At 43.5% G+C, this 25,854-nt stretch overlaps 1 protein-coding gene across 1 annotated transcript in view; it reads left to right on the top strand.

Moving 5' to 3' along the window:
• The window catches only part of RASGRP2 (RAS guanyl releasing protein 2), a 1,719,722-nt gene that overhangs the window by 1,246,277 nt on the left and 447,591 nt on the right, over positions 1-25,854 (top strand). The window contains exon 12 of the mRNA XM_077457736.1: positions 13,046-13,161. Within this exon, the coding sequence (XP_077313862.1) occupies positions 13,046-13,161 (116 nt within the window). The remainder of the gene's footprint in view (positions 1-13,045; positions 13,162-25,854) is intronic.

The following is a 25,854-nucleotide window of genomic DNA, read 5'->3' as shown; positions in this document are numbered from 1 at the left end:
GCACAGGTGAGACATGAGTCCACTAGCTAACTGACCAGAGAATGTGCTTTCTGTGTGCAAAAGCTTTGGTTATACAGTTGTAAAATGTTTTTTTTCCTATGTGTCCAGGACCATGAAGGTATGACAGGATTAAGGGAGCAACAGCTTCTGGGATCCCTATGATTGTCATGGGTGGGAGTGATTGCAATGGGCAGTCTAAGTAAGGAGTGTAACAATCTAACTGCTGGAGTCGTTTCAGAGCATGATTTGACTGTGAGTCTGTGTGTGTTTAATAACACAATCTCATAACCACTGGATCTCTGAGCTGTCATGTGTTGAGTTGACATGTTTTGTAGAAGATGCACTACTGTGTGTGTGGTATACAGAGTGGTGTCAGTGCAGAGAGTAATTTTTGATGCTTTCTTTACGGTCATAGCACAAGCAGCCACAGCTTGCAAACAAGCAGGCATGCCTTGGACTTGAATTGGTAGTTTTTTTGAAAGGTAGGCCACTGGGCGGTAGTGAGTACCGTGCATTTGCGCTAGAACCGCAGCGAATGCAGGGCCGCTGACTTCACAGTATAGTACAAAGGATTTTCTGTAATCTGGCAAACCCAGTGCTGGGGCACTGGCCAAGGACTGCAACAAAGAGTTAAAAGCTTGTGTCATTTCCTCAGTATATGTGACCTGTTTTGGGGCAGTCAATGCAGTGGCAGGGAGTAGGACTGAGTCATAAAAAAGAACAGTCTGGGATTCATTGCCTACAGTAGACAATAGAGCCGAGGAAGGAAAGGAGCGCTGCCTTATCCTTCGGGGGACCGAGACAGGTCAGGGTTTTGACTCGTTCAGGGGACACCTGTCGTGTCCCGCCTGAGATAATACATCCTAGGTATTCCACCTTGTCCCTGCACCACTGGATCTTTTTCCGAGACGCCAAGTGGCCCTTGAGAAGGTTCATCGGGCTTTCCGAATCTACTGAACACTGTGTCCCGCTCTCACTACACAACAGTAGGTCATCTACATACTGTAGTAGGACCGATCCCTGAGGTGGTACCCAATCATCCAATGTGGCCTTCAAAACCATAGAAAAGGCTGCCGGACTGTCCACATATCCCTGAGGAAGATGCCTCCAGGTCAGTTGCAGTCGCTGACCGGGGGGGCTCATTTCTGGTACCATGGATCAGGGGGAGGGGCTCCAGGTAAAAGCGACGATTCCCTGAAAATCCTCATGTACATCAATGCTAAAGAAAGCATTGGATAAGTCTAGTACCGTGTAAGTGTTAGATTTAGCAGGGATATTCATGAAAACCCCAGTAATGTCTGAAACTAAAGGCGGAAGGGGCTGTATGCATTTGTTTATTCCCCGTAGGTCCTGCACCATCCTCCACTCCCCATTGGCCTTTCTAACAGGATTTATGGGAGTGTTCCAGGGGCTGATTTATTGGTTTGGGGATTCCTCTTTGTAAGTAATCTTCAATTTGTGACTGTATGCCCTGTAGTTTCTGAGTGTGTAATGGGTATTGTTTCTGAAAGATGGGAGAAATGTTGGGCTTGAAAGTAGGGACATATGGAGTGCATTTGATATGTCCTACATCTGTCTTGGACTTCGCCCAAATTGGGTGAGCCTCCAGGGGGGCTGGTATGGACATGTAGTAAAATGTCAGGTCCCTTCGCTTAGGCATGGTTAAGTCACAGTTAACTGCTTTAGCTGTCATACCCCCTTGTAAGTCAAATTTGATGGTCAGTCCTAAAGATGACATAAGATCTCTCCCCATCAGACACAAGGGACATTCGGTCAAGATGGCAAAAGTTTGTTTGTTCAATAATTTATCTTCTAGATCTGTCACCTGCAGTGATTTTGTGTGTAACATCAGTCCCATTTATTCCCACAGAGCAACCCTCGGTACAATTCTCATTGATAAACTTGGGGTCATTTAAGCTACTACTAGTAGCTCCTGAATCAATTAGAAAATTCACCATATGTCCTTCAACTTTCAGAACTACTTGTGGAAGTGTTTTCCAATGAGAAGAGAAAAAGTGCATTACCAACATGCTCCGGGCGTCCCTATGGTCTAGGGTGGAAGGGGTTATGGGGATTATTATCCCTGTACCCCGGCCAGTCCATCTGAATTAGATCCACTGAATTCCTTGGCTCTATGAGCTGTCTGTTAGTAGGTTGATTTGGATAAGATTGATTTGGAGGGCGATCGGGAGTTCTACTTTCACTTTGTATGTGAGGAGGTATCCATTCTTGCGGATATCCCTGTTGGTGTCGTTGACCCCTTCCCTGATATCTGCCTCTGAAATCAGCTCTCCTTGGACCACCTCGCTGTGGTCTGTAGCCCTTCCTTTGAGGACAATCAGATTTCCAGTGGGAAGGATCCCCACAGTTAAAACACCCTTGATTGTCATAGGGCTGAGGATATGACCCTCGTGGTCGGTCATTGAGAGCAGGAAACCTGGCAGAAATACCAGGGAAGATTTCAGGTGTGGTTTGCGTGAATAATCCCCCTTTTGTATGGAAAACCCCAGAGGATGCTCGTTTTTTAACGTCCTCCATAAAATCTTTAGGACTCTGTGTAGCCTAATCAGAATTAACAAATTTTATAATTTGTGTGACTTTAGGGTCTCCATTATTCATGGCTGTACTGACAAACAATTGTGGGCTATCTATTTCACAGGATGTGTAAATTTTAAACAACCGTGACACAAAGGAATAAAAATCTTCCCCTGTTTGTTGTTTACATGCAAGCAGATCATTTATGGGCATTTATGGTTTATATGCTTTTCTCCAGGCGGCTAGGAGTTTGTTCCAAAAGCCAGTTCAATCTTCCTCATCTTCATATAACTTACATTCCCGTACCCAGTCTGTGACTTTCAGTTCTGCAGTGGTTTCAGGATCTACAGCAGTTATAATAACTTCCAGATCCTCTCCAGACATCCTTGCCCCTTGACAGTATCTTTTAAGAAAGCTTACAGCTGATTTGGGATCTTTTTTAGGTTTAGGACATGTTTCCTTAATTTCCTTGACCGTGCCTAGGGGCAAGGGAATTTGTACTTGGGTAGTACCCATAGTAATAAGGGGAAATTTAAGGGCTGTTACATCTTCTGACACTAATTCTGTTTTATTTACAGACTTTTGGAGAGGCATTGTAAGGTGACTCATTTTTAAAGAGGTCATCATCTTGTGAGTCCTCTATTCCTTCTTCCTTGCTCTCCGACTGGATAGGAGAGCAAGAATGACTTCTAGAACTATGTCCCTGAATCCCTTGAGCCGTTTTCATCTGAAAATGAGTCTTCATTTGTCCTTCTGTTATTTGACTCAAAACTTTCTTATTTTCCTCTTCTATTTCCTTTCTTTATGTTGTCTTTTTAAATTCTTCTCTTCTAATAACCTTTGCCTTTCTTCCTCCTCCTCAAGTTCCCTCTGTTGCCTATGCATTGTTCTGTTGATGACTTTCTGGTATCCTCCTCCCGTCTCAACCAATTCTCTCCCTTTTGTTCTGCTATGGCTACTAAAGCTCCTATAGTTAATTAATCGGAGGGGCAAAGCTTTGTTTTAGTTTTAGGAGATTCTATATCTGTTTTAACCATGGCATAAGGTGGTGAGGGTGCGAATGGCTCCTGATTAGTTGCAAATTTTCTTACTTGCCCATAAGGGTTTGCAATAGGAGTGGACGGGACTGAGGGAAGTCTTGAACCTTTGTATATAGTCTGAGGGAATCTCTTTTTATATTCTTTCAGAACTTTTGACCATATTTTGTAACATTCAATAATGTAATCATTATCATGGGGAAATGGTGGATAATTGTACTGTTTTTTGGCCCACAAATTTTAATAACCTCCTCCCAATCCTCTTGGCAACAAGGGCCGTCAGTAGTTAAACCTGAAACTTGAAGAATATGAGCTCTGGATAGTATGTTTGCCCAAAAGGGTTCAGTACAATGTTTTACATAATTTCCCGACACAAAATCAAATGGGGTGGGCTGTTCCAGCTTACCTCCTGGACCTCCCTTACCCAGCTGATTTCCCATGTTCAATTCTTATACTTTAACTTATAATATGACTTCTATTTGTATACATCAGTTGCAGAACACACTCTTAATGATTTTGGACAGACTATAAATTGTTCACCTGTTCTAAATTCAATAATACTCCTGACACCTTTAACAGTTAAATCTTCTTGAAACACAAAATTATTATATATATTAAACCTTAATGTTTGTATCCGTGGTGCACCTTCACGGAACAAAAGACCCTTTTCCCACCTTGTGATAATAACCACCATCAACACTAGCAACCAAATAGGTTTGAGATTATTTGTATAAAAATAATATGCATGTAAAACACTCGGGGCAGCGTCCTGCCAACAAATACCCACAGGACAATGTCCTGACATTAATTCTAGAGGTTTCCAGTGACCAGTCCTTTGTAATTGAAAACTTAAATTTTCAATTATTTGCCTATATTCTTATGCTTAATCCCGGCCAACCTAGCGAGGATTTCAAAACTTTATCTTATGCTTGATCCCAGCCAACCTAGCGAGGATCTCAACACTTCATACTGCTTAACTGAGCGAGCTACCTTATTTCAAAGACAGAGACAGAGATTATATCATTGTCTTGAAAACCACAATATCTCTACATCTACATCAAGTGTTCAAGTTACAGCATCAACAAGGTAAGCTTTTCAAAAAGACTTATTATAAGTAATTTTAAAGAAAGCTTACCCGATTTAATGGCTGTACCCCACTTCTGGTACCATTTGTTAGGCGCGCCCCTCCTTAGCCCCTCCTTAGCTCAAGCTGGACTTTCACTGGAAAGCTCTCTTCAATCGATTGGCGTGGTAATTCAAAAGAACCAAACGCTTTGGAAACCGGTTTGATTCTGAATACACACAATTCTTTATTTCCTGTTACCATTTTTATGTGCTTCAAACATTGTATTGTCAGCCAATCAGGATTAAACAAGACATTCTAGACATAACCAATCACATAGCATTGACATTTAGTGCGTCATACATTAAGCGGATTATTTTAGGGGAATTTTTGATAAAGGTCTCCAGACATACATTTATATAAATATATTTCATGAACTTAAAAATTGTCTACAATTAAACCACATATTTTAATTTCACCTAATGAATATTTCCTACTTCCTATAAGTTCTAGCATCTAGCTCTGACCACAGAATACATCCTGTTCTACACTCCAAAAATATCTTGCACAAGATTTTGCAGATTTTGCAGAGAGGCAAACATTGTATATACTTGCAAGCAGTTCCTATATAATAAAAAATGCATTGTTAACTCCTGAAGCTCCTTATCCTTACATATTTCTAGCATAAGCTTAAAGGGTGACTCTCCCTACCCGTACACAACACTGTAACCAAATGATTATTTTGTCCTTTTCTTCATACCAATAGAGCTTTCTTTTGGTGGTATTTGATCACCTCTCGGTTTTTTATTTTCTGTGCTATAAATGAAAAAAGACCGAAAATTTTGAAAAAAAATGAATTTTTCTTTGTTTCTGTGATAACATTTTGCAAATTAGCAATTTTTCTTCATAAATTTTGGCCACAATTTATACTACTACACATAGTTACATAGTTAGTAAGGTTGAATAAAGACACCAGTCCATCCAGTTCAACCTGAGTGAGTGTCTACAATTGTCCCTACCCTTGTACATTGCACACTCACATCGGTCCCTACCCTCAAGGAGCCCACAAGCCAAGGTCCCCATTCATATGTTAGGGTCAATTTTGGACAGAAGCCAATTAACCTACCTGCATGTCTTTGGAGTACATCTTTGGTAAAAATAACCCAAATTATTGCATATTATATGATCTGTGTGAAATTTATAGAGTCTACAAGCTATGGTGCAAATAATAAAGATTTGCAAAAAAAGATCACATCTGATGTACTAAGGCCTATCTCCATTCGTGAGACCCTAACAAGCCAGGAAAGTACAAATGCCCCCCAAATGACCCCTTTTTGGAAAGTAGACATTCCAATGTATTTAGTAAGAGGCATGGTGAGTTATTTGAAGTTGTCATTTTTTCCCACAATTCTTTGCAAAATTCAGATTTATTTTTTATTTTTATTTTTTTCACATACCACACATAACACCCCAAAATACATACTCCTACTCCTCCTGAGTATAATGATACCACATGTGTGAGACTTTTACACAGCCTGACCACATACAGAGGCCTAGTTTTGAAGTAGCACCTTCAGACATTCTAGGAGCATAAATTACACATTTCATTTCTCAACCACCTATTACAGTTTTGAAGGCCCTGGAACACCAGGACAATGGAAACATCCAGAAAATGACCCCATTTTGGAAAGCCAACACCCCAACGTATAATCTATGAGGCCTAATGAGTCTTTTGAATGGTTCATTTTTTTCTAGAAGTTTTTGGAAAATGTGGAAAAAAATTAAAAAACTCTTTTTTTTTTTTACACAAATTTGTCAGTTTATAAGATATATTTCCAACACATAGCATTTACATAGCAAAAATAACACCCCAAAATACATACTCCTACTCCTCCTGAGTATAGCGATACCACATGTGTGAGACTTTTATACAGCCTGACAACATACAGAGGCCTAATATTGATGTAGCACCTTCAGGCATTCTAGGAGCATAAATTACACATTTCATTTCTCAACCACCTATTACAGTTTTGAAGGCCCTGGAACACCAGGACAATGGAAACGTCCAGGAAATGACCCCATTTTGGAAAGCTAACACCCTACCGTGTAATCTATGAGGCATAATGAGTCTTTTGAATGGTTCATTTTTTTCCAGAAGTTTTTGGAAAATGTGGAAAAAAATGAAAATGCATCTTTTTTTTACACAAAGTTGTCCGTTTATAAGATATTTCCAACACATAGCATTTACATAGCAAAAATAACACCCCAAAATACATTCTACTACTCCTCCTGAGTATAACAATACCACATGTGTGAGACGTTTACACAGCCTGGCCACATACAGAGGCGCAACATGCAAGGAACACCGTCGGGCATTCCAGGGACACATAGCCTGCACATACCAAGAATTACACCCCCAAATACATTATGCTGAGCAAAGGGTAAAGAAAAGATTACCTGTGGTTTTAGAAGTGCAGTTGTCCACAGGAGGATATCACTGGTCCAGGCAGCAGTCAGGGACTTGGTCAGCAACAGCGAACACAATTTTTAAGGCAGCAGGCAGGGATACTGTCCATATACAGTCCAGGGTCAGTGCAGAGATATTGTCATCAGTGCCAAAAATATTGGTCCTGGTAGTAGGCAGGTCCATGTGGTGTGGTCAGTGCGGCATGACGGCAGTAAGTCCTACAGGCAGCAGACAGAAGTAGAGCCTCGTTCAGGACAGAATGGGGATAGGGGTAGAGGCTTCTCCCTCCCAAATCTCTTTGAAGCCTCCGAGTCTCCAGACCCTAATCTAGGAATAAGAAAACAAAGAAAATTTTTTCTTCATCCAGAAAAACTATACTGGAGCCCCTCACATATGTGAGACCCCGTGTTGAATCCCACTAGTTCAGTTGCAGAATACAAAATGAGTCCAAGAGGCAGGCAAATATCGTGGTCAAACCGTCCAGGGTCAGTTACAGATCGGGCAGAGGTATGTACAGAATCGTTAGGCAGAAGCATGGTCAAATAACAGTCCAGGGTCAGTTCCAGATCAGGCAATGGTATGTACAGAATCGGCAGGCATAAGAGTGGTCGAATAACAAGCCAGGGTCAGTTACAGAGCAGGCAGTGGCATAAGGGGTGTGAAGGTATATGAAGGCAGGAACTGAGGATTATGTTTACCATACTTCACTAAAGATTTATTGAAGTATGGTAATGGCGAAAACAGTCACCTATGCAGAGGCCTGGTTGGGAAGGACATTGTGCACAATAAGATGTGTCTCTTCTGACTCCTGCTCTGGTACACACCTTACATCTTTTTTGACGTCTTTGGCCTGTTGGTTTGGGAGGGATTTTATCGGGAAAGTGGCGCTCGGAGAGTCGACTAATAACATCTGATCGGATATTTTCTGGCGGGCCGTTCGGGAAGAATAAGGGCAGTGAAAACGTCCTCCTGGTAGCCAAAGAAGCGTTTGGGGTTTTGGGTGGAGTTGCGGTAAATGACATAGGAATTGTAAATGGCCAATTGAAAAAAATAAATTGCTACTTTTTTGTACCAACGGTATGTCCGTCTTGTGGCAAGGTATGGTTTCATCATTTGGTCGTTGAAGTCAACTCCCCCCATGAACAAATTATGTTCATAAATGCATTTTGGTTTTTTTACGGGGCCATTCCTTCTGGGGATTTCCACAAACGTATCATTGTGGATAGAAGACAACATATATACATGCCTTCTTTCCCTCCACTTCACTGCCAGAATCTCCTTGTTTCGAAGACTTGCGGTTTCTCCTTTTCGCAGCTTCTTATTCACAAGACTTTGAGGAAAGCCCTTCTGATTCCTTTTTACGGTGCCACATGCTGGCGTCTTCTTCCGGTGAAGGTTGTGGAACAGGGGCAGAGATGTGTAGAAGTTGTCTACATACAGGTGGTAACCTTTATCCAGTAGGGGGTATATGAGGTCCCAAACAACTTTCCCGCTGGATCCCAAGTAGTCCGGACAATTAGGGGGCTGCAGCTTGCTGTGCTTCCCTTCGTACACTATGAAGGAATATGTGTACCCTGTGGCTCAGTCGCATAATTTGTAGACCTTTACCCCATAAATTGCTTCATTTTAAGCCTACCGTTAAATTTAATAAGGGACTCATCCACACATATGTGTTGGTCCGGGGTAAACAATTTGGGGAATGTTTGTGAAAAATAATGAAATATTGGGTGAATTTTGTAAAGCCTGTCGTAATTTGGGTCATTTCGTGGAAGGCACTGGGTATTGTCGCTGAAATGTAAGAACCTCATGATCATCAGATACCTGGTTCTGGGCATTACCGCGGAGAAGATCGGTGTGTGGTGGAGGGGGAGGGTTGACCAATAGGTATGCAATTGATTTTTTTTGTTGAGTCCCATGTTAAATGTGAGGCCTAAAAAAACCTTGAACTCCTCCACCGTTGGGTCTCTCCATTCGTAGGGACGGGCATAATAAGATGTCGGATTTTTCAAAATAAATTGTTGAGCATACAGGTTGCACTGGGCCACAATTGACGCCAACATATCCTCCGTAAAAATTTAATAAAAAAAATCTATTGGGGTAAAATTCTCCGTGTCCACCTGGACTCCTGGCTGGGCAGTGAAAGGGGGAACATTGGCCTCTCCTGAATTAGGAGGAAGCCACAAGGGGTTCTGAAGGGCATAGGGAAGGCCGGCATGGCTCCTAACCCTTTGGGACTGAGATGACACCCCAGTGGTACTTGGCCTTTCTTGCCGAGGCACTGCGGTGCTGGTGGAAGGCACTTCGGTGCTAGTGGACGGCACTTCGGTGCTGGTGGACGGCACTGAATCACTAGAACTCCATCATTTGATGGGCCGGATATCTTCCTCCTCGGATTCAGTCAGTGTTTCACTATTGAGGACTGGCTCATAATTTATGTTGGCTTCAGAATCCGAATCTGAAAGAGAATCTGAAGAAGAGAGCTCCCGTTGCTCTCGTCAGCCGTGGAAAGAATTTGGTACGCCTCCTCGGCGGAAAAGACTCTTTTAGACATGGTTGCTGGTGTTGAGACTGCACAGGTGTGTGCTAAGCCTGCACTGATGGGCACTGATGAGGTGGCACTGATGTGCAATGATTGATGGCACAGATGTGCACTGATGAGGCAGCACAGATGGGCACTGATCGCACAGATGTGCACGGATGAGGTGGCACAAATGTGTACTGTTGAAGCAGCACAGAGGTGGCACAGATGGGCACTGATGAGGTGGCACAGATGGACACTGATGAGGTGGCACAGATGGGCACTGATGAGTCGGCACAGATGTGCACTGATTGTACAAATGTGCACTGTTGAGGTGGCACAGATGGGCGCTGTTGAGGGAGCACAAATGGGCACTGATGGGTCGGCACAGATGTGCACTGATTTATTGCACAGATGTGCAGATTTATTGCACAGATGTGCACTGATGAGGTGGCAGATGGGCACAGATGGGCACTGCTGAGGCGGCACAGATGGGCACTGCTGAGGTGGCACAGATGGGCACTGCTGAGGTGGCACAGATGGGCACTGCTGAGGTGGCACAGATGGGCACTGCTGAGGTGACACAGATGGGCACTGATGGGTCGGCACAGATGTGCACTGATTTATTGCACAGAAGTGCAGATTTATTGCACAGATGTGCACTGATGAGGCGGCATATGGGCACTGCTGAGGCGGCACAGATGGGCACTGAGGTGGCACAGATGGGCACTGCTGATGCGGCACAGATGGGCACTGCTGAGGTGGCACAGATGGTACAGATGGGCACCGATTGGTACAGATGGGCACCGATTGGCACTGCCGGTGCACAGATGAGCACTGGCGGGCACTGGCGGTGCACAGATGGGCAATGACGGTGTACAGATGGTGCACAGATGGCACAGGTGGGCACAGGTGGGCACTGGCGGGGTACAGATGGGCACTGGCGGGGTACAGATGGGCACTGGTGGGGTACAGGTGGGCACTGACGGGCACAGATGGCACTAATACACTAATATCACTATTTGGCACTGTTAAAAGTAACTCACAGAATCTCTCTCCTCACACGCTGTCTCTGTGTGAGGAGACAGATTCAGCAATGGGAGATGATCTCATTTTTTTACATTTGAGATCATCACCCATTGGAGGCGGCGATCGCGCTGTAAACGGCCGCTGTGATTGGCCGTTTACAGCGATCTGTGATTGGCTGTGTCCAGGGGACATGGCCAACACAGATTTTCCCCGATGCGCGCTCCCGGGAGCGCGCGGGGAACCATTAAAGGGGACAACGTCAATAGACGTAGTCCCGGCAATCGAGATCCACAATGTAGCCGTCATTTGACTATAGCGCAGATCTCAGGTGGTTAATAGATCTAACAGGGCATTCTTTCTAGTTGGGGAATCCACCATTTGGAAAATGAAGTTATCCTGTAAAACATTCATGAAGTGACGGGCCTTCAATAAATGAGCTGTTCCCTTGCCCAGTCGATATTGGGATAATTGAAGTCTCCAGTTATGATTACATTACCCTGTCTTCCTGCCATTTGGAACTAAGTTAGTAATTCCAGCTACTCCTCCTGCTTCATGTTGGGTGGCCTACAGCATACCCCACTATTAATTTCCCGCTCACCTCCTCTCTCTTTGATGTTCTCTCCATACTGATTCCACCTCTCCCCAGTCCCATACATAATGTCGCTCCTCTCTACTACCCTTACATCATTATTGACATATAAACACAGCCCTCCCCCCTCTTCTACCTTCCCTATCCTTTTGATACAAGGAATACCCCTGTATGTTGGCTAGCCAATCGTGTGAGCTGTCAAACCAAGTTTCAGTTATTCCCACAAAGTCTAAAGCCTCCTCGTGTTATAGCAGCTCCAGATCCACTAGTTTGTTAGCTAGGCTCCTAGCTTTTGTGTATACTCCTCTTATTGTTGTATGAATGTTTCTCCTGGTTTTGTTTTTGAATTTGATTCGCCCACTCACTTACCCCGTGATCAGTTGTTATGGTTGTATTTTCAAGCAGATATGTTCATACATAGATGGGTTAGACTATGTGTTGATTTTAAACTGAGATTTGTAGAAATGTTTGATTTGTAAGCAGGGCTTTTTTCAGCAGGAACTTGAGGGAATGCAGTTCCAACATTTCCAGAACTAAATGGCAAGGGGTGCTGGAGAGTCTATTGAAGCTGACTGTTGATGAATCTATTGCTGCTGGAGGGGAGGACTTCTGTTGCTCGTGGGGGATATATTGTTGCTGGGTGTGGATTTTATGTTGCAGGGGGGGGGGGGGGGGGGTCAATCATTGCTGGGAGGAATCTACTGTTGAGGGAGGGGGTCTTTGTAGCTGGCTTCTGGAGGGTCTATTGATGCTGTCTGCTGGGGAATCTATTGTTGCTGATGGGGGATCTATTGTTGCTGGGGGTGGGTCTTATGTTGCAGGGGGTCAATCGTTGCTGGGTGGGATCTACTGTTGAGGAAGGGGTCTATGTGTTACTGGCTGCTGAAGGGTCAATTGATGCTGGCTGTTGGGTAGGCATTGTTGCTGGAGGGGGTCTATTGTCGCTGGACTGTCTATTGTTGCTAGATCTATTTTATTGCCTTTCTTGTTATCGTTATCAAACTCCATATGAAATACTTGGTTCTGTATTCTCTTAAAGGGGCAGTACTGGGAGGTGGGTAAGGGTTGGACCCATGGAACGGTGCTTGGAGGTGGGTAGGGGCGGAGTCAAGGGGTGACTTGAAAGGGGAGGTTCCTGCACCTTCTCTCTGAGAAAAAAAGCCTTGTTTGTAAGTAATGAAATAATTCCTTGTTTGGAATAAGGTATGTGGATTGGAGGGATGAAAAAGAGAAAAACTCTGAGTTCTTTACTAGTCTAGAAGAAGAACTTTTAAATCTGCCCACCAGACAAAATCAGAGAGACCAGCAAAACCCGGAGGGAAAGCTGGGTCCCCCTAAACAAGCTGCTTGTGGATAAGCTTGGTATGATGGACAATATTTGTTGTTATAACTTTTACAAAGCTGGAATGGACACGGGGAGCTGTGACCCGGCTCAGGATGCCCCATAGCAAGCTGCTTGCTGTGGGCCACTGAACAGGAGGGAGAGACCAGGATCACAGAAAGGGGAACCAAGAAGAGGAGGATCTGGGCTTCTCTGTTCAAATCCACTACAACAGAGCAGGTAAGTATAACACATTTGTTATTTTTACAGGAAAAAAAAATAGACTTTACAATCACTTTAAAATGTAGCTGTGTAGCTGTGATTTAGCTTGTTCAGATGGGTTTAATAGCTGTGTCACTAAATAATTTATTGAACTCAGTTAGCTATACAGTATGTGTGATATTTACTGTCTTTTGTGTTAAAAAACAAAACAAACTTACAGACGCTGACTCTTGGCGCATAAACAATGTATTCATTTGTTTACAGTCTGTGTTTAGGCTTTTTGATGAAGATGGTGATGGTCACATCTCGCAGGAAGAATTTCAAGCTGTTCGCAGTAATTTCCCTTACCTCTGTGCATTCGATGAGATAGATCAAAATCAGTAAGTGTAAACTAATTTTGAGATCTTGGAAATGCAACTTGTGTTTCATGCAGCATTCATAAGTCATTGATATTTTGTTCTCAAGTTGTTACATTCATCCTGTTACATTCAACCAAGGATAAATAGAAAACTGGAAAACTGAAAATTGTATACTCACCTTTCCATAATTTTCCTTTCCTGGTGCATCTTCATGGCAGCATACATATGGGTTGTGACTCCGCCCCCACAACCTGATAGGACTGGTTAACTATAAATCAAAGACAGACCCGGCTGTCTCTGTAACTCTCACCATTTGGGTGGGCATCTCTATGCTGCCATGAAGATGCACCAGGAAAGGAAAATTCTAGAAAGGTGAGTATACAATTTTTAGTTTTCCTAGTGCATCATAGCAGCATACATATGGGGACTAACTCGACATGCGGGAGGGTGCAAGAAAATTTTTGTAATCAGTAGCGCAAGTATGCACCATGAATTTTCCAAATTTTACTGTTGCGAACCGGGTTCACCATATAAGTGTAATGAAGGTGTACTGGGAGGATCATATTGCTGACTTGCAAATAACCTTAGGAGACACTCAGCACTGAGCTGTCCACAGAGCTGGCACTGTCCTAGTTAAATGTACTCCTAAGACCGCCAAAACAGGAAGGCCCTGAAGAGTAGGCTCTTTTAACTTCAAGAGGCAACATCACTTCCTGCCTCTCATGCTCAAAGTGTACTTGCACTTTTACAGCCATCTTGGGAATTGCAAACTCCCATAACACAGATAAAAGAAGCATATGGAAAGAAAAAAGGAAACGTTGTCACTTACGTCAAAGCTTGTTTAAAGCTTTCTTTGAAAAGCCTGCACCACCAGAATGGGGCTCCAACCACATAGCTCATTTAGAGGCTGTACAGGAAGGACTTCCAGCAGGAGAGGTTGAAATATGCCCCCCAGACCACCAGAATGGGGCTCCAACCATATAGCTCATTTAGAGGCTGTACAGGAAGGACTTCCACACAGTAGAGGCTGAACCTGGCTGGGGCGACAAAGTTATGGATACCTCGCGATTTCAGTCCTGATCAAGTGAGGAAAAAGAGGAGAATGCTTTGAGCCGGGTCTGTCTTTGATTTATAGTTAACCAGTCCTATCAGGTTGTGGGGGCGAAGTCACAACCCATATGTATGCTTCCATGATGCACCAGGAAACATACATTTCTTGCTTTAATAGCTGGAAAAAAGGGATAGATTTTTGGGATTTGCTTGTTAAATATCAGAAAAGCAGGGGCTACCCAAATAGACTCAGGTGTGGCAAACTTGTAAGCTTTCTGCAGAGGCTGTAAAAAAATTTGATACAGCCACAGCCGATTTCCTGGTACCTCTGAGGCTAGGTTCACATCTATGCCGCTGCGTTCCTCTTTAGACACACTGTAAATTGCTGGTTGCTAAGGAAGGAGCCGGGAAGCTGGCAGCCCCGTTCTTAACCATCAATGAGTCATCAGCTGTCAGTGGGGGTTCCCCGATGACAGCTGAATGTAAAAAAATAATTTGCCGGCAGAAAAAAAAATCACCAAAAAAGACATGGATTCCCCCCAGGTACATACCAGGCCCTTCAGGTCCAGGTCCAGTATGGATTCAGAAGGGACCCCCATGCCAATTTTTCTTTTTAAATGGCATAGGGCCCTCCCCAAAATCTATACAAAACCCTTATCCGAGCATGGAGCCCAGCAGGTCAGAAAAGGGAGGGGATGAGCGAGCGCCCTCCTACTGAACCATACCAGGCCACATGCCTTCAACATGTTGATGGGGACAAGGGCCTCTTCCCAAAAAGCCTGGGCTGTGGTTGTCGCGGTCTGCCGGCAGGGGGCTTATCATAGTCTGAAAGCACCCATTAACAAGGGGGCCCCTAGATCCTGGCCCCCTATGTGAATGGGTATCGGGTAAATTTTACCCCTACCCATTCACCTGGAAAAGCAGTGAAATGTTAAAAAAAAACAAGAGCTGGTTTTTGACAAGTCCTTTAGTAGCCACTTCCCGCCCAGCCTATAGCAGAATGACGGGCAGGCTGTGGTTCAATTATCCTGATTGGGCATCATATGACTTCCTTCAGGATAACAGCCGCTGCACGCTTGTGGGAGCGTGCATCACGGCGATCGGTGGTGCGGTGTGTTAGTCTGACACACCACTACACCGATCTCGGTAAAGAGCCTCTGTTGATCATGGTTGATCACAGTGTAAACAGGAAGAGCCGGTGATTGGCTTTTCCTCACTCATGTCTGACAGACTAGAGTAGAGGAGAGCCAATTACCGGCTCTCCTGACAGGAGGTGTCTGCGCTGATTGTTTATCAGCACAGCCCCCTACAGATGCCCACCCAGGACCACCATCAAGCCGCCCAGGACCACCAGGAAAGGGGGCAACATGTGGATAGCCAGGTATGTATACCATGGCAATCCACATATGAAAAAAAAATCGCACAATACATGGCAATCAGTGCCCACAAATGGGCACTGACTGGCAACATTATGGTCCAGTTAAAAAATAGTGATGGACAGCAATGCCACCCATCAGTGTCATCAGTGCCCACCTATCAGTGCCCAACTGTGCCACCCATCAGTGCCGCCTATGAGTGCCCATCAGTTCCGCATATCAGTGCCCATCATCAGTGCCACCTAATTGGTGCCCATAGGTGCAGCCATATCAGTGCCTGTCATTGAAGAAGAAAACGTACTTATTTACAAAAAAAAATTAACAGAAACAAAGAAAAAACAAATTTATTTTTTTCTAAATGTTCAGTCTTTTTTTATTTGTTGCGCAAAAAGTAAAAATCACAGAGGTGATCAAATACCACCAAAAGAAAGCTCTATTTGTGGGAACAAAATGATTATTGGTATTGAAGTGGTTAAAAAAGAAGCCCTGAGCTGCATTCTTCACGAGCTGTGCTCTCTCTGAGCTGTCTTCTCCCCATGCTGTCTTCTTCTCTCTCACATGGGACGGGCTCTCCTGGTGATGTCACTGGATGGCCATGCCCTATGGCTATATAAGAGCTGCCAGACAGCGGGCGGCAACACAGTGGAGGAAGTCAGCCTTAGAAGACGAGCGGTCTTTTTTTGTAAAGTGGGTTTAGCGGCAAGGACGAAGACAGATCGTGGAGAAGACAGATCAGGGCTTCTTTTTTAATAAAGGACTTGTCAAAAGCCGGTTCTTGTTTTTTTTGCACATTTCACAGCTTTTTCGGGCGAATGGGTATCCCGATTACAATAAGCCTCCGCCCGAAGTCCTTCACAACCACAGCCCAGAGTTGTTTGAGAGAGGCCCTTGTCCCCATCAAAATGGGGGTAAGGTGCTTTTCTCCCCCACCCCAAAGCACCCATCCCCTCATGTTGGGAGAATGTGGCCTGGTAAGGTCCAGGAGGGGGGGAACTTGCTGCATGCTTGGATAAGGGTCTGGTATGGATTTTGGGGGCGACCTTGCGCCATCTTTTTTACAATTTTGGTGTGAGGGAACCCCCTCCGAATCCATACTAGACCCAAAGGGCCTGGTATGTACCTAGGGGGGGACCCACAATGTTTTTTTTTCTGGCAATTTCTTTTTTTTACATTCAGCTGTCAGTGGCTTCCCGTCCCCCTCAGTAACCAGCTATATACAGTGTTTAAACAGAAAAATAAAAAACACAAAGCACATCAAATATTGCATCACAAATACAACACTTGCTTTTCTGGTGCGATTTCATTGAAGTCTATTACACGTAAAACATAGAAAAAAGTCCTTTCTAACCTTTATAAAAACGCACCGGACAAAAAACGCATAGATGTGAACCTGTACCACTGAAAACCATTTTAAATGGACTGTAGTGCATTTCTGTAAACTGCAAAATGCACTAAAAAACACAAAAGGTGTGAACCTAGGGTAAACGTGCAAGGTTTTGAAGTTATCTTGATTAACTTTAAACTCTTGGCCCCTCTATTTTTTATTTCCATTCAGTAAAGCTTTATGAAAAAAATATAATAAAAGTGGGTTTTATTTTAAACTGCTTCACAGAAACCAAGTGCATGACTAGAAATCTCAGGGCTCCATAGCAACATTTTGATGGGACCTCCAACAGTGGCAGATGTCATTTTTTACACCCCCTTAAACCTTTTTGGTCATAAGTTGATGGTCTATATTGCACCGTCATAGGGCTTCTAATTATGTTCTTTAGCACTATGTTGGACATTTTAATTGAACTTTTGCAGGATGAAGTCAGGCATCTAGCATTGTACCCATGAGTAGACATAGCTACTTACAGTATGCCTCGCACACACAATTGGACATTCCGACGGAAAATGTTTGATGGGAGCCTTTGTTGGAAATTCCAACCGTGTGTAGGCTCAATCGGACAGTTTCCATCAGAACTTCCGTTGCACAAAATTTGAGATCTGGTTCTCAAATTTTCAGATGACAAAATCCTTAAGCGTAAATTCTGATCATGTGTACACAATTCCGCCGCACAAAGTGCTACTCATGCTCAGAATAAATTACGAGATGGAAGCGCTTGGTCTGGTAAAACAACCGCTCGCAATGGACATAGCACATTGGTCATTCTGCAATTTTTTAAATACTTTAATGCAGCACATTCGCCTCTTCTTTAGAATGTTAGAAGAATGAAGTTGTTTTGCTGCTCATATTCACACAGAGTTCTCAGAAACTGATTTCTCGTGATCTCATGAATAATATTACTTTTGTTTTTCGTCAGATCTGCATAATAATGTTTATTTTTTATTTATTTTTTATTTTATTTTATTTTTTATCAAGATCTGCATTTTTTTTCTAGTGCTCTCCATAATGTTCTTTCTGGTTTTGTGTGTCACGTTATCACAACACCACTATTATCTTGTATTTTTTTTACCTCAAGGAGGTTGGTTGGTATCCCTTGTTTAATTTGACTTTGTATTTTTGAAATGTACTTGCCCACTCACAAGCAAACTGTGCTTTTTGAACTAAAACACATAGCCAAGTATTTGTGAAAAATAAATAGCCATTTATTCTTGGTCATAACAAAATAAAGAGGAAGGCAATGCTGGAGAAACTGGTGAAGTTTGTGAAGCCTTTGTACCCCAGGGCACACATCAATTACTTTACAGTCAAAATTGGTGGCCTGAGGAATCCTTATAATAGTGAGCACAATCCATTCCAGGATTACAAGATATCAGGAACAGCAGCAGATGATATATCTGCCCCCAGGCTGTGGTCATACAACAGCCTGCATATTTTTCCAGACCAGACTGAACCCATACCATCACTCTCTTGTCTTCCTTACATGCTTCCTTCCAGGCTGTGGCACTGGTGTTGGAGTTGTGGCAGTAGGTGGAGGAGGACCTGGAGGAGGAAGAGGAGGACCATGGTTCAACTCACACACATGGCTTTGGCTAGTGAGTTCACCCCTAAACCACTTATTTAGGGCTTGTAACATAACTTCCTCACATAAGAGGTGTTGGTCCTCCTCCATTTCCAGCATTTTGCAGGCTGTCATGTAGGCATAGTCCTCTTGAACATTGGGGGGGGGGGGGGGGGGTTCTGAAGGCCACAGTAGCCTTCAGAAATAGGCCAAGTGCTGCCTCCTCCAGGTTACGCCTCTTCCTGGCACTTTTTTGTGGAAGGCCAAGGGGAGGGACCTGGGATTTGGGCAGGCTACTGGGCCCAGCCACCTCTTGGTCGCTACTTTCCTTGGCCTGGCTGAGGCTTTCCTGTGTATAGAAAAAGTGACATCGTTTTTGTTTTTGATTCATCAATCACACATAATTTTCAGCTCACGACTGTTGCAAATTGAATGTTAATAAATAGAAAAGACTATCATTCTGACTCCAGAATTTTTCATTCTTGTCCCAATCATTTGTGACTACTACTGTCTATTGATATGTAGATATGTAAAATACTTTGGGAAATCAGAAATGAGTTATCACAACAAATATATATTTAACATCATTTAATTTGATTTTAATATTTTTAAGAATGCTATACCTGACTCAAGCTGGGCTCCTCCACATGTTGCTGCCTGGAAGGCCCAGGTTGGTCGTTGTAAGCCTCAGCTGGGGGGGGGGGGGGGGGGGAAGGAAGCCTTGAAGGAACCCTTGAAGGAAGACTGGAAAGTGCTGGCCTGGGTTCAGTCTGGCCTGCCAGAAAATGCAGTCTGTTATAGTACCACAGCCTGGGTACATAAATGTCATCTGCTGCAGCTCCTGATCTCTGGGAATCCTGGACTTTCTTGTGCTCCCTATTATAAGTGCTCCTCATGCCACCAATTAGGGCCTTCAAATAGGGGATGTCTGCCATGGGGATCACTGGCTTCACAAATTCCAGCAATTGATCCAGCGCTGCCTTCCTCTTTGGTTTATTGTTTTAAAAGGGGTGGTTTACCTGCCACAGACAGGGCACCTCCCTGCACATATCAATGAATATGGGTATAAAGTCCTCATCATTGAATAGATCAATTTTCTCTATAAGACACAACACAAGAAAAACCCTAATGTCATGCGAAATTCTCCTACTCTTGACCCGATATAGGCCTCAATCTATAAGCAGTATAGGCCACTGATGCACCAACTTAAAATTGTACCTTCTTTATGACGATCGTCGCTTCCGTTATTTTGTCCTACGCTCACAGTTTAGTATGTATGACGCACGTCTGTTCTGCTTTATATACACTGTGCATGCATGAAACTCCACCCGCCCCCGACGTCCTTTCTAGTCTATTCCCCACCCCTTCTCTTTCGGCGCAGTGGGAGAGCACATGGTGGACAAAGAGCAAGTGCATGCAGAGGAGAGCAGCAACGATGAAAAGCCTGGAGCCACGAACGTCCCAATCCGGAGGAGATTGAAGGCCTCAAATATGTCCTTTGTAGAGATGGTGGAGATGGTAGACATCTTGAAGAGGGCCGATAATGACAGGAAGTATGGACCTTGCCCAAACCCAAATGTGAGAAAGGCCAAGCTCATGCCTAAAGTTGTGAAGATAGAAAAAAAAGGGTTAGATACCGCGCTAAAAACTAAATAAATAAATCACTAAAAATATAGCTGCAGCTCAAATTTGTAAGATATCTACAAACACCATAACCAAAACATATAGCTGCGCATAAAGTTAAGCTAAAGTAATGTAATAATATATGACAATAAATGACACCAAAAAATCACCATAATAAATATAAAATCATACTCATGAATGAACATGTGATTAAATAAACGTGTAATACGTGATAAAAAGGTGATAACAATAATAAATCCTAAAATAAATAAAGTAATTATATCAAAAGTCCAGTAAATTAAGTGAAAATGGTGACTTAATCAAATTCTTCTGTGCAAACAGAAACACCAGTGCTTGTTAACCTCCACCACCCAACATACTGTATGTGCTTACCAGAGGGTAAGCGATACAGGGCCTGTAGTATTAAATCTGTGGCGTCAAATCAACCTCCAGACATCCCTGGCAGGAATCAGCTGTGGCTAAAATGAGGACAAGCCAAACGATCCAAACTCAAAGGGCAGACCAGTAAGCAGCAATCACGATCCCAATGAAAAAGGAAAACTCACCATAGTGTAAGTCCACAGAACACAGTTTATTTTATAAGCAAACATATTGCACTTACATTTGTAGAAATATTAAAAGCTTGTAAAGAAATGCCGGCCAGCTGGCAAACACCCGTCCTAGACAGCGATGACGTCTGTTTCGTCAAAGAGTGACTTAGTCATGGGGAACCATTCTGGCATTTCTTTACAAGCTTTACCTGGAGCATAAATGGGGACAAATATTCTTTAAACGTTTTTTAAAACTTTCGAGTTAATTTATCTGGGCCAGGGCTCTTATCTGATGGAATATCCAAAATTACTCCCAATAATTCCTCACTTGAGAGTGGGTAGTCCAATAATTTCCTATAGTCAGCGTCTAATGTTAGAATAGTAGTTTCCTGTACATAGTCTTCAATAGAATGAGTATAAGATCCCGTATCTTCCAGAAAGGATGGTTGAACCAGATTATGAAGAGCAGAAAAATATTCCCTGAATATTTGTTGAAGACATTGTGGGTCTGAGGTAGTTTCCCCTGACAACTTCCTAATGCTAGCAATAAAAGTTTGGGGAGGACGGGGTTGCAATTTACATGTTAACTGTCTCCCACATTTATTCCCATAGCTGTAACTACTTAAGGCACATCTATGTTGATATGAACTATGAGATGATTCCAACAGCTCTAATAATGATGCCCTAGTAGACGATATTTTAGCTAGTATTTCTGTAGATTGTGAGGCTTTATGTAGAATTTCTAGGGAATGAAGCTTTATTTTTAAATCTTATTTTATTGAACGGTGAGGGAATAACAAATGCATTAATCAAGTTACAAAATATTATACACATGTACAGTATCTTACATACAGAAGTGAGGTAATCCTATATGGATTATGCACAATCTGAGGCATCTTATCTTTAGTATGCCTGGTGTAATAGTGGTGCATCGCAATATAATAACATGCCACAAAGAGTGAATAACAACATGTGGGCGGGTTCCAACCTACAATTCCATTCTGATTGAATGCAGATCTATGATGTATTGTGGTTCAACCTAATTGGGATGGTATGCTGTAGGGATCCCTTCTTGTCTTAGGGTAAATATCTAGTTCATGGATCTATATTGGACGTATGACCTCAGTTCATGTGCTTGGGTGTTTTGTTCAATGCGGGAAGGAGAGTACGGTAAGTAGGGAGAGAGAAGGGTTACATCAAAGGAAGAGATAAGGGAGGTTAAAGAGGTTAAAGTTCACTCCAGCATGGCTAATCGGCAGATGAGGTCGGGTCATCAGCAGCCTATAAAGTAAAGTCTTCAGAGTAGCAAAACATTGACCACGAGGTCCAAGTTATGGAGAACTGTTCCTCCTTCCCAGTTTCCTGCACCAACAGATGCTCCAGATCGTTTATCTGATCCACTTCAATAGCCCAGTCTCCCAGGGAAGGTACGGCCACTGTTCTCCAATGACGGGGAATCACCATTCTAGCTGCAGCCAGAAAGTGACGCAATATATCTTTTTTAATTAACTTGAGGGGTCCTGGGGTCATAGATCGGAGGGCTACATCTGGTGTGGGCTTAATTGAGGTAGCCATCAGCCTGTAGTATAAGTCAAAGACCTTTTGCCAAACCTTCTGAATAGGAGGACAAGCCTATCAAATGTGGAGCATTGTCCCTCTAGAGGACAGGCATTGCCAGCACTTATCTGGCAAAGAAGGGTTAAAGCGTAGTATAGTCGCAGGGCATCTATACCATCTTGTCAACAGTTTAAACCCTTTTCCTCGAGTCTTAGTTGCTAGGGAAATCTTATGCGTCGGGATGAAGCACTTTTGCCAATCAGCAGGTGAAATAGAGTGTTGTAAGTCTACTTCCCATTTCTGCATGTATGGTGGGAGGTCAGGGGTAGATATGTTCAGTAGTAGGTAGTAAAGTAGGGATACCATGTGCGTCGGCGGGTCGGGTTGTAACAGCAGTTTGTCTAAATTCGATGAGTTCAGATAAGATATCTGATAAGGAAGAAAAGGTATGTATGTAGGACACAACTTGGCTTCTCTTTAGCCACAGTGTTGGGTGCCTCAAAGCTGTCCAAGGAGGTGTGTCTGTTCTTAGAGATGTTTCCGCGTGAAGGACCTGAGCTAGGCATCTATGGTTCTCCTTATTCCAGGGTCCGAATCTCCTCCCACTTACAGCTGGAGGGAAAGCCGGGGTCCCAAAGAGAGGAGTCATAGGGCCCTGTGGTTTAGATATTTTACTAGCTGAGACTATATGGTCCCACAAATGTCTGATGGGTAAGAGCAGTAGAGAGCACCGTGTCTTTACGCTGGGCCATAGGTGTCCACGGCAAAGCGCAAAGATCGATCTCAGATGACTCTCCAGTTGAACCCAGAGTTTGGACGAGGGGTGATAAAACAAATCTATGATACGTATGAATGCCGCTGCCTTATGGTATACGGAGGCTTCCGGTACCCTTGCTCCCCCCTGGGCCTTCAGGAGAATCATTGCATTATATCGTATCCTGGGACGGTCCACCTTCCATATAAATTTGGAGAAAATCTGATGGAGTCTTTTAAAGAATGAGGTGAGAATATATATAGGGATAGTTTGAAAGAAGTATGAGAATTGAGGAAGAACATCCATTTTCAAAGCATTCACCCTACCCAACCAAGAAAGCCTTTGGATGCGTAAATAGACAGATCTGCTTGTGTTCTGAGGAGCACAAGGATAATATTACTGGAAAAGAGTTGAGATGTGTCTGTTGGAAGGTGGATTCGTAGATAGCGAATAGAGGTGGAACTCATTTTGAAAGGGAAGGAAGGCAAGAGTTGTTGAAGGGCCTCCTTTGGAAGTGAAATATTGAGGATTTACGACTTACTATGGTTAACTTTGAAATTACTTACATCTCAATATCTCTGAGACTTCTGTATAATTGAGGGCAGAGATATTTGCGGTTGGGTCACAAACATTAGCAAGTCATCCGCAAAGAGAGCAATCTTAGTATGGACAAGACCTATGTTAATACCATGGATAGCTGGGTTGTTCCTAAGGGCGATGGCCAGATGTTCCATGACAAGGACATAGAGGAGGGGGGACAAGGGGCATCCCTGTCGTGTTCCATTGTGGATAGTAAACTTTGGAGATAGGGATCCATTTAGTCTGATTCTAGCGGAGGGAGAAGAATAGAAGGACATTATTCTGGAAATCATATTGTGGCCCAATTCTATCTGTTGCAGGGATAGGCGGAGGAATTGCCAGTTTAAAGGCCTTCTCCGCGTTGACTGTGAGGAGGCACAATGGAATATTGTGGGTCTCGGAATAATAGTGATGAGAAGTGTTTTCAGGGTGCTTTCTCATGCCTCTCATCCACTCGCAAAGCCAACTTGGTCCAATTGTATTAGGCGGGGCAACAGTGGCTGCATTCTATTTGCCAGTACCTTAGCAAACACCTTAAGATCTACTCCTATCAATGATATAGGCCGACAGTTTGCACACAGAGTCGGATCTTTGTCCGACTTTGGCATGAGGGAGATATGTGCTTCTAGTGTTTGTGGAGGGAACACTGATCCCTTGGAGAGGGAGTTAAACACTTTTGTTAAGATGGGGGTAAGAAGGGGGTCAAATTGTTTGTAAAATTTTGAAATAAAGCCTTCAGGGCCCCGGGCTTTTACCAGATGGGGTAGCTGCCATAGCACAAGCAACTTTGTTCTCCGTGATTGATGCTTCAAGGTCCTCTATTGTTTCATTATCTAAAGTAGGTAATGCAGTCTTTGGAATATACAAGGCCTGGGCTTCCACCGTAGTAAAGGGAGAGTAGATAGGGCTTGCTGCAGGTCTGTTATACAGGGATTGTTCGCAAACGTCCGGTGATGGCGCTTCATATAATTCTCGGAGCTGGGTGCAGGCGGAAGAAACTTCTATAAGCGTTTCCACCGTTGGAGATCATTTTTGGGTAGTCTCCAATGTCCTAAGCTGATGTACTGCAGTATCTATCGCAGCTGAGCGTTCTCTCTTCAGGCGAGCTCCCATTTGGATAAAGCTGCCCTGCAAAACCACCTTTAATGCCTCCCATTTAATGGGTGGTGAAGTGTCATCAGAAGCACGATCCACAAGAAAATTTGATATGGTCTCCAAAATCCGCGTGTCACATCCAGGGTCTGTAGTAATGAGTCGTTTAGCCGCCTTGTCCTCTTTCACTGGGGTGGAGCGGATTGAGAATGTCAGGTATATGGGAGAGTAGTTGGACCAGACCATAGGGTCAAATTCATATTCCAAGGACCAATCTAGGCAGCCACGGTCAATCAAAAAATAATCAAGGCAACTGTATGATTGGTGAACGTGAGAGAAGTGGGTGTAATATCGGGATTTGGGGTACAGTATCCTCCAGATATCCATAAGATGCATATTATGGATTTCAGAGCCCGCAGCTTAGGATAAGATATAGAAGAACGGGAAGTCGGAGTCCAGAAGTGGATCTAGAGGAGCGTTAAATTCTCCTCCGAGTATGAGCTTGCCCTCCATGAAACCCGCCAAGGTCCTTAAGTACTGCAAGGCCGATGGAATTCGGTTAGTATTAGGCAGGTATATGTTGGCTATTGTAAATTTAGTCCCCCATGAAAATTTAAACAAAAACGTATCCCTGCGAGTCTGCCATATGATCAAGTAATTCGATAGGGCGTGACTTATGGAAAGCAATAAAAATGCCCTTAGATTTTTGTGTTGGGTTGGTACTGTGAATCCATCTATTAAAGTATCTGTTGGATCAAGAAGTGGTGGAGTCAGAGTGGAATTGGGTCTCCTGCAATAGAAGCATGTTAACCTGACGTTTGTGCATTTGGAAAAAGATTTACCCACGCTTTGAGGCAATGTTGAGTTTGTTTGCATTATATAAACAGAATTTCAATTGCAGGCAAGAAATCACAGTGTGAGCCATGCTGGGGTGTGAAAGGTTCTAAAAAAGAGCAGGGGGGGTAAAATATAGAGGGTTAGGGAAGAAGGCAGTAGGGGAGAGTATAGAATAGAGAAATGGAATGGGGAAGGCAGGGGAGGGGGAGAGGAAAGTGTAGGGGTAAAGGAGGACGTAGATTTTAGATGGAAAGACACCTAAGAAGAAGCGTCTAAGGGTGCTAAAGTGTTCACGAAGGTGAAGTACTGCGTGAAATGTCACGCTTTAGGCACAACATGTGCCACTC

This window comes from Lithobates pipiens, unplaced genomic scaffold (assembly GCF_037356315.1).
Source record: "Lithobates pipiens isolate NorthernLeopardFrog02 unplaced genomic scaffold, aLitPip1_a1.2 Scaffold_10, whole genome shotgun sequence".
Classification (NCBI taxonomy): domain Eukaryota; kingdom Metazoa; phylum Chordata; class Amphibia; order Anura; family Ranidae; genus Lithobates; species Lithobates pipiens.
Note: the sequence above shows the minus strand (reverse complement) of the source record. Positions and strands in the feature narration are given on the sequence as shown.